Source organism: Nicotiana tabacum, chromosome 1 (assembly GCF_000715075.1).
Source record: "Nicotiana tabacum cultivar K326 chromosome 1, ASM71507v2, whole genome shotgun sequence".
Taxonomy (NCBI): domain Eukaryota; kingdom Viridiplantae; phylum Streptophyta; class Magnoliopsida; order Solanales; family Solanaceae; genus Nicotiana; species Nicotiana tabacum.
This window is the reverse complement of record NC_134080.1, coordinates 194,072,438-194,082,187: the sequence shown is the minus strand read 5'-3', so window position 1 is coordinate 194,082,187 and position 9,750 is coordinate 194,072,438. Positions and strand designations below refer to the sequence as shown.

The 9,750-nt window shown below is 36.3% G+C and overlaps 1 protein-coding gene across 1 annotated transcript; it reads left to right on the top strand.

The window, feature by feature from the left end:
• The first annotated feature begins 1,214 nt into the window (after positions 1-1,214).
• Positions 1,215-1,679, top strand: LOC142164607 (uncharacterized). Its single transcript, XM_075222646.1, has one exon. It carries the CDS (start codon positions 1,215-1,217, stop codon positions 1,677-1,679), a length of 465 nt encoding a protein of 154 aa, XP_075078747.1.
• The last annotated feature ends 8,071 nt before the right edge of the window (positions 1,680-9,750 follow it).

The window sequence follows — 9,750 nt, the reverse complement described above, 5'->3', positions numbered from 1 at the left end:
AATGTTGGCTTGCCTATCAAGTGGACATTACGTGCCATCACGACCTCATGGTTAGAATTTCGGGTCGTGACATACAAGTATCATACAATTTTAATACAATTGTGACACAATTCTAAAACAACGGTGATAGATTTATCATACAACTAGTCTTATGATATGCGCTTGTGCGTGTACACTAGCTCAATAGGTATTTAAAAATCATATAAATATGAACAAAAAGATGCTTGGTGGCTAATTTCGATACTCAGAGTATTAACCTTTCTTTATTATACCAGAGAGTACTTATTACATTTTTCATCCCAATTTACTTGTCCAAATTTAATTTTTCCAATTATTATGAGAAAATTAAAGAATACAAATTATTTATATTTTTCTTTGAAATAATTCTTTTTTATGACAATAAGGACTTCTAAAGAAGTCGTGGACACCCGATTATAATTCCTTCTTCTATCGTATGCTAAGAATATTATAGTTATGGAAAGATTAAATTCCTAAATGTTAGTAGTTCTTACATAATTGAAATAAGGAACGATTTAATAGTCAAAATTTTAGTTCATTTAAAACCTAGATATTAGGAAAATCTATATCTATATATTATTAAAAGGAGAGGAAAAAGCTTTCTCTTTAAACCAAGTGGCGGCCTAGAAAAAAGCCACATGGCATAAGTAGTAAATAATTAGTTATTTAGTTAATAATTAGTTATTGGTTATTGTTTTTGAATTTAAATATCTATAAATATAAAAATATAATAAACAACGAAATTAAAAAAATTGTTCATTCAAATTGGAAAGTAGTTTCAAGTTGGAGTTCTTAAATTATTTTAAAATAAAAATTTATATCTATATATTATTAAAGGAGAGGAAAAAGCCCTCTTCTTAAGTCAAGTGCGAGCCTAGAAAAAGCCACGTGGCATAAGTAGTTAATAATTAGTTATTGGTTATTGTGTTTGAATTTAAATATCTATAAAAAATATTTTATAATTAAAAACGTGAATTAAAAAAATATTCATTCAAATTGGGAAGTAGTTTCAAGTTCGAGTTTTTAAATTAATTTAAAATAAAAAATATATCTAATATTATTAAAAGTAGAGAAAAAATCCCTTTTCTTAAGCCAAGTGGCATAGAAAAAAGGTCACATGCCATAAGTAGTTAATAATCAGGTGGGGAGCCTTGTCTAAGGATAATGCGCGAGAGTTGGAGGGGCGGTTGACGACTATGGGTGCCTGGAAGAGTGGTGGGGACGCTAGCGCTATGTGGACGGCAACGACGAACTGTATAACGGAGGCAGCGAGAGAGGTGTTGGGAGTTTCGAAAGGTTACTCTAGCAGGCACAAAAGCGATTGGTGGTGGAATGACGTGGTACAAGGTAAAGTGGAAGCCAAGAAAGCGGATTACATTAAGTTAGTAGAGAGAACCGACGAGGATAAGAGGAGAGCGAATAGAGAAAGATATAAGGAGGCTAGGAAGGAGGCGAAATTAGCGGTTATAGAGGCTAAGACTGCTGCATTTGGTCGGATGTATGAGGAGCTTGGGGACAAAGATGGGGACAAGAAGTTATTCCAGTTGGCCAAAGCGAGAGAGAAGAAGGCTCGCAACTTGGATCAAGTGAGTTGCATCAAAGACGAGGACGGTCGAGTATTTATGGAAGAAGCCCAGATTAGGCAAAGATGGCAGTCGTAGTTTCATAAACTTCTAAATGAAGAGGGGGATGGAAACATTGTGTTAGGGCAATTGGGGCACTCCGAAAGTCACCGTAACTTTAGGTATTGTAGGAGCATTAAGGTTGAGTAGGTCGTGGGTGCGATGGGTAAGATAAGTCTGGGCAAAGCGTCTGGACCAGACGAGATTCCAGTAGAGTTTTGGAGATATGCAGGTAGAGCAGGCTCGGAGTGGCTGACTAGGTTGTTTAATGTTATCTTCAGGACAAAGAGGATGCCGGATGAATGGCGGTGGAGTACAATGGTTACGGTGTACAAAAACAAAGATGATATACAGAATTGTAACAACTATAGAGGTATCAAGTTACTAAGTCATATCATGAAAGTTTGGGAGAGGTTGGTGGAAGGGAGGATAAGGAGGGAGGTGTCTATATCGGAAAACCAATTCGGGTCCATGCCCGGTCGTTCTACTATGGAAGTTATCCACTTTATCAGGAGGTTGGTGGAACAATACAGAGATAAGAAGGAGGATTTGCATATGGTGTTTATTGACCTAGAGAAGGCATATGACAAGGTCCCCAGGGACGTTTTTTGGAGATGTCTGGAGGTGAAACGTGTGTCAGGGGCTTACATTAGGGTGACAAAGGATATGTATGAGGGAGCTATGACTCGGATTAGGACTGTGGGAAGTGACTTAGAGCCTTTTTCGGTGGTTATGGGGCTACACCAAGGATCTGGGCTCAGCCCGTTTTTATTTGTCCTGGCGATGGACGCACTGACACACCAAATGCAAGGAGAGATGCGATGGTGTATGTTGTTCGCTAATGATATAGTTTTGATTGATGAGATGCGAGGCGGTGTTAATGGGAGACTGGAGGTATGGAGGCAGGCCCTGGAGTCTAAAGGTTTCAAATTGAGTAGGACTAAGATGGAATATGTGGAATGTAAGTTCATAGAAGTGATGGGGGAACCGAATGTGGAAGTCAGTCTTGACTCACAGGTCATCCCCAAGAGAGAAAGTTTTAAGTACTTAGGTTCAGTTATCTAGGGAGAAGGGGAGATAGACAGGGATGTTAGCACCGTATTGGGGTGGGGTGGATGAAATAGAGGTTAGCTTCGGGAATCTTGTGTGACAAGAATTGTGATGACCCAAAAGGTCATTACTTATTTTAAAATAATTCTACGTTCCAAGGCTTTAAAAACCTCTTTCGGCATTACCTCAATTCACGTGCGCAGTCCGGGCGCATAGCCGGAAAGACATTATGTGAAAATCTGTGAAAAATAATAAATTTTGCCTTTAAAATGAGCTTAAGTTGACTTCGGTCAATATTTTGGGTAAACGGACCCGGATCCACGATTTGATGGTCCCGAAAGATCCGTAGGAAAATATGGGACCCAGGCGTATGCCCGGAATCGAATTCTGAGGTCCCAAGCCCGAGAAATGAATTTTTTAAAAAAATTATTTTCTGGAATATTATTGAGTTTTTTTGGAAATGATACATGTTTAAGACTTGATGGTATCGGGCCCGTATTTCGGTTCCGGTGCCCGGTACCGGTCTTATATGTGATTTAAGATAAGTCTGTGAATTTTTGTAAGAAACGAACTTGAAATGACGTGAATCAGTTCGTTTTTGAGAAAATTGGAAAATTTGAAGTTGTTAACAAATTTCATGATTTTGATGCTAAATTCATTATTGTTGATGTTATTTTAGTGATTTGAACGCATGAGCGAGTCCGTATGATGTTTTTGGGTTGGTGTGCATGTTTGGTTTGGAGCCCCGAGGGCTAGGGTGAGATTTGGATATGCCTTAGGATGGATTTTGGACTTGGAGAATTGCAGGTTTTCAACTGGTGTGAACAGGCCTGCAGGCTTCGCATTTGCAAACCCTGGCTCGCAAATGCGAAGGCTGAGTCGCAAATGCGAAACAGCCCAGGCCTGCCCTTCCTCGCAAATGCGAGATGTTCCTTTGCAAATGCGAAACTCCTCAATTTGGGCCTATTATCGCAAATGTGATAGTGTGTTCGCAATTCTGGCCTCACAAATGCAAGGGTCACTCCGCAAATGCGAACTTAGCAGAAATCTAGGTTCGCAATTGCGACATTTGCAACCTGCAATTTTATAACTTAGCCGAAAATCTTTCATTTTTCACACTCTTTCAAACCCAAAACACTCTTGGGCGATTTTTCAAAGATAACTCTTCTTCCAAATCGATTGTAAGTCAATTTTAACTCGTTTCCTTCAATCATTAACATCTTGTCACATGATTTCAACTCAAAATCAATGATTTTCATGGGGTAAATTGGATGTTTTGGGTAGAACCTAGGTTTTTCAAAAATTGGAGATTTGGACCTCGATTTGAGGTCCGATTTCAAAACAAATTATATATTTGGGTTTGTGGGGAATGGGTAATCGGGTTTTGGTTCGAACCTCGGGTTTTGACCAAGCGGTTCCGGGGTCGATTTTTGACTTTTTGGAAAAAACTTTAGAAATCCTATTGTCATGCATTAGAATTGATTCATTTAGCATTTATTGATGTAATTAAGTAACTTATGGCTAGATAAGAGCTAGTTGGTGGTGGAATCAAGAAGAAAAGCGATAGTTGAGGCTTGAATTTTGTCCATGGCATCGAGGTAAGTGTTTGGTCTAACCTTAGCTTGAGGGATTAGGAGTTGCGTCCTATTTGCTATGTGTTATGTGTTTAGTACGACGTATAGGCATGGTGACGAGTATCTATACGTTGGTGTCAAGCATGCTCGTGAGTCTTATACGATGATTAATATGACTCCGTTTGTATTGTTCATGCCTTTTGTGAGGATTTCTATTGTTGAGCAAGGCTCGTGGAAGTAATATTTGAATTTGAATATTGAAGAGTGTTGGCTCAAGTTGTAAAATGAATTGTGGAAGTATAATTGGCAATGGAACCCAATAGAGCATTGGCTCAAGTTGTCAAGTGAGTTGTGAAGTAAATGTGAAAAGGAAAAGAGAAGAGAATTTTTGATATTGTTCCCTCGCCGGGATTTGATTGTTATACTGTTGTTCCCTTGCTGGGATTTTATTGTAATTTTATTTATTTACTCGCCCCTATTTCTTGTGATTATTTTTTTGTTAAGAGAGTGTTAAAGCACGAAGGGTGATGTCGTGCACTTGTCCTTGATTTTCCTAAATCTTGCTGATAATTGAATTATGTTGTCTCTTACGTTTATTTACTGATTTTCTGTTGTTACTTGATTCTATTATGTTATTATTGATTTCCTTGCCGGGATTTTGTTGTCCCCTTATTGTTCCCTTGTCGGGGCTCCATTGTGATTGGTGTTGAATTGTATATTGGGATCGGGTTGCACGCCGTAACAATATTATGTTTGTATCGGGTTGCATGCCACAACAACAATATATTTGGATCGGGTTGCAAACCACAATAATATTATATTTGGATCGGGTTGCACGCCGCAACAATGTTATATTTGGATTGGGTTGCACGCCGCAACAACAATATAATTGGATCGGGTTGCATGCCGTAATAGTGATAAATAATATGGATCGGGTTGCATGCCGCAACAGTATTTTTATGATTTGGATCGGGTTGTGTGCCGCAACAATAGATAATAAAAGTGTTTATTGGTTGGTTACGATTTCCTTATTCTTTTGCTGTGAATTCTGAATTGTCTTTATGTTTTTCTCTTAAATTTCTTTTGATAAATGATATTCCCCCGCAGCATGTACCCCCTCCCATCTTTACTTGTTTATTCATGTCTTATTTTTTCGCTGCATATTGTATAACAGCACAGGTTTATTTGGTAGCCCGGTCCTAGCCTCGTTACTATTTCGCCGAGGTTAGGCTAGACACTTACCAACACATGGGGTTGGTTGTGCTGATACTACACTGTGCACTCTTTTGTGCAGATCCCAGTGCTGTAGAATTCGGACCGTAGTGAGATTGTTGTTTCTTGTTTATCAGGCAACCCGAGGTAGTCCTGCAGGCGTCCGCATGCCTTGGCGTCTCCTTCTATCTACTATTCATGTTCCTTTCATGTATTTCCAGAGACTGTGTTGTATTTATTTCTTTCAGACCTTTATTTATAGTACTCCTAGACAGTCTGTGAAGTTGTGACACCAATCTTGGGTAGATTTGTTATGGATTAACATTAGCAGTATTATTAAATCTTTACAATGCAGTCTTCTGCTTATTCAATTCTGTTGTTATCTAATTGTTGGCTCTAAACTGTTATCAGATTAAAAATGGAAACACGGTAAATAGTTCAGTTGATTGACTTGCCTAGCTTTCACTAGTATGCACCATCACGACTCCCGAGGGTGGAAAATCCGGGTCGTGACAAGAATGTGCCACCGAAACTCAAAGGTAAGTTCTATAGAGCGGTTGTCAGACCGAACATGTTGTATGGGGCTGAGTGTTGGCCAGTCAAGAAGACACATATCCAAAAGATGAAAGTTACAAAAATGAGAATGTTGATGTGGATGTGTGGGCAGACTAGGCTGGATAAGATTAGGAATGAAGATATTCTGTAGAGGGTGGGCGTGGCTCCAGTGGACGACAATATACGGGAAGAGCGGCTTAGATGGTTCGGACACGTGCAAAGGAGAAGCCTAGTTGCCCCGGTTAGGAGGTGTGAGTGGTTGGCTCTGGCAGGTACGAGAAGAGGTAGAGGGCGGCCTAAGAAATATTGGGTTGAAGTGATCAGACAAGATATGAAGCGTCTCCAGATTTTCGAGGACATGGCTCTCGATAGGAAGGTGTGGAGGTCGAGCACTAGGGTTGTAGGTTAAGGGGTAGTCGAGCATTAGGGTTGTAGGTTAAGGGTTGTAGGTTAAGGGGTAGTCGGGGCGGTCGATTTATGTTGTGTTTCACACTTTTGTATAATATTTGTGGTACTACTTTTCCATTTATTTGTTGTCTCTAACATTGTTGATATTATTTTTACAGGTTTTGTTGTCACAGATCTATTGTCTCTGAGCCGAGGGTCTCCCGGAAACAGTCTCTCTACCCCCTCCGGGGTAGGGGTAAGGTCTGCGTACACTTTACCCTCCCCAGACCCCACTGGGTGGGATTTTACTGGGTTGTTGTTGTTGTTGTGTATGTCAATTAGTTAATAATTAACTATTGGTTATTATTTTCAAATTTAAATATCTATAAAATAATAAAATAAAATATTTTATAATAAAAAAGAAAATTTTATAAAAAAAATTGTCCAATCAAATTAAAAAGTTATTACAAGTTGGAGTTTTTAAATTATTTTCAAATAAAAAATTGCAAAAAAATTTCTTTGTTTTTTAATAAATATTTTCTATTTAAAAGTGAATTTTTTTTATTCAGAAAATATTTTTAAGAATAAAAGAATAAAATATAAAGTAAAAAAATATGTATCTTCTATTATATTATATAATGAAAGTAACATACGAAATTTTTAATAAAATTCTAATAAGAGTTTCTATTATCAATGCAATAATGCTAAATATTGGATAATATAATAAAGAAAAATACATAATAAAAAATTTACTTGATGCCTATGTAAGACTCATTAATTTAATAGATATTTGTATTCATTAATTTCAGATAATACTATTAAGAACAATAGGATAAAATTTAAAATAAAATAAATATTTCTAAAGTAATAAAATATATATCTTCTATTAATATAGAAAAAGAAAGTAGTAGACAAAAATATTAAACAAATAGTATGTATGCTAATAAAAGCTTCTGTTAACAATGCAATAATACTAAATATTTGATAATATAAAAAAGAAAAAAATAGAACAAAAAGGTTATGCAATGACTCTTCTTTTAAGACTTCTTTTAAGACTTGTGACTTGTGACGAATCGAAAATCGAACCAAACCGACCAAAAAAAACCGATATATTTTAGGTTTGATTTGGTTTTGATTTTGAATTTTAAAAACAGATCAAATTTAGTTTGGTTTTGGTTTTAATAAAAAATAATCGAAAAAAACGAACCAAACCGACTATAGAAGTAGTTATTTAAATTTATTATTATACCTATATATATGTATATTTTTATATTAAAAGTTTCTAAAATTTGATGATACATATTAGTCATTTGTATTTTTAGTCTAGTCCTTTGCTATTATAATAATCTAATTTTTTGCCTTTATATTCTAGTTTGATTGGTAGTTTTCTATGTAATGGAATATATCTCATGGTAAAAATAATCGATTTTTAATTGAGTACTTAAATTATTCAGCACTATTTGATTTAATTATCATCAATATATATTGGTAAATGATAGATTTCTCAAAGAGCAATTGGTTTGATAGTGTTACATTGAAAATGTAGTCGCCGAAAGATGTGTTGGTAGTCTATATCCCATATTTAAGAAAAAACTGATAAATAACCGAAAAACCGACGAAAACCAAATTGATAAAAAAACTGACTTAATTGGTTTGGTTTGGTTTCAATATTTTAAGAACCGACTTACTTGGTTTGGTTTCTTTTTAGGGAAAATTGATCCAAATCGAACCATGAACATTTAATAGAGATTTTATTCATTAAAAATTATTGATAACAATAGGATAAAATCTAAAATAAAAAAAATATTTGAAGAGTAATAAAATATATATATATATATCTTCTAAATGGCTATTCATTGTGAATTTGATGGCACATGGCAGATTTGTCACGACCCAAAATCAACTATAGGTCGTGATAGCGCCTAACAAAGTATCAGGCAAGCCAACATTGATTTATCGATTAGACTACCCATTTTATTACTTTGAAATTACTAATTTCCGATAATTAAGCAGTATAAAATAGAATTTACAGGGTAGGTGATGATAATTACGCGATCTATGATAACAACAACCAATAGAAACTCCCAAAACCCGGTGTCACAAGCATGAACATTTTTTCTAAGGAGTACAATGAATATACAATATATGTCCCGAATGTAATAACACAGAATAAAAATAAACAATAAAATGGAGACTTGGTGGACTGCGGTGCATAGCCTAGAGTGCATCTCACATAAAGTCTCCTTAACCGGTGCACCTACGTGCCAAGATGATCACCAAATGACATGTCAGATCCTGGACATTTAGTGCAGAAGTGCAGCATGAGTATGTGAATCAACACGTACCCAGTAAGTATCAAGCCTAACCCCGGAGGAGTAGACATCGACACCTACTAGAGGTCCAATAAAAATAATATAATAATTCATAACAGATATGAAGTGTACAACAATAGTGGAGTAAACCTGCAATATCATAATGTTCCAATTATCCCTTTTAAAGCATAAATTTCTCGATCTTGTATTCTATCTTATATCTCAAAAAAATACCAAGTGTTAGTACCAAGTGAATAAGAAATACCATAAAATGTCGGTCATCAGTGGAAGGTTTGTCGTGTGAATATTCGAACTATTAGCGACATAACGCACAATTTTGTCGTGGTCGTTCGGCCCGATCAAGAATAATGTGTACACTGCCGAGGGTCAAGCGCCACGAACCGTAGATGCATCTATATACTACCAAGGCGTTTAGCCCTCTCCACAAGAAAGGAATGAAGTTTCTGAATCACAAGATATGTGATTACAATACAGTACATGAGCACAATAATAAGTACACCCCTTTACATTTATCAAATATCTTAGCAACAACTCAAGGTGATAAAGCTTGGACTGATACTTTTATTACTAAATCAATTTCAGTTATAACTTTAATTAATTAAGCCAGCAGAACAAGTTCAAATAATTCAATTATTATATAATAAGGTCCTAAGTCTACCCGGATATAGACATGCTTTAGCTATGTACGGACTCTCGTCACCTCGTACGTACATAGCAATAATTATCACATAGGAGGTGGTTTCCCCCTTATAAGGTTAGACAAGAGACTTACCTTGCTTCGAAGTCCATAACCAGCTGTAACGCCTCTCTAACACCTCAACTCCAAGCCAAACGTTCCGAAACTAGTCAAACAACGTGTAAATTAATCAAAATATACTCCAATGCTTACAATTTAACAATTTATATTGATTCCCAACTCCGTTCGAAAAGCCAACAAAGACAACCCTCGGGTCACGCGCACGGATTCCACAAATTTTCGAAGATAAATGTAGCACCCCG

Excerpts from the sequence above, each read along its gene's own strand:
- LOC142164607 (XM_075222646.1), top strand. The coding sequence starts at position 1,215 with ATGGGTGCCTGGAAGAGTGGTGGGGACGCTAGCGCTATGTGGACGGCA.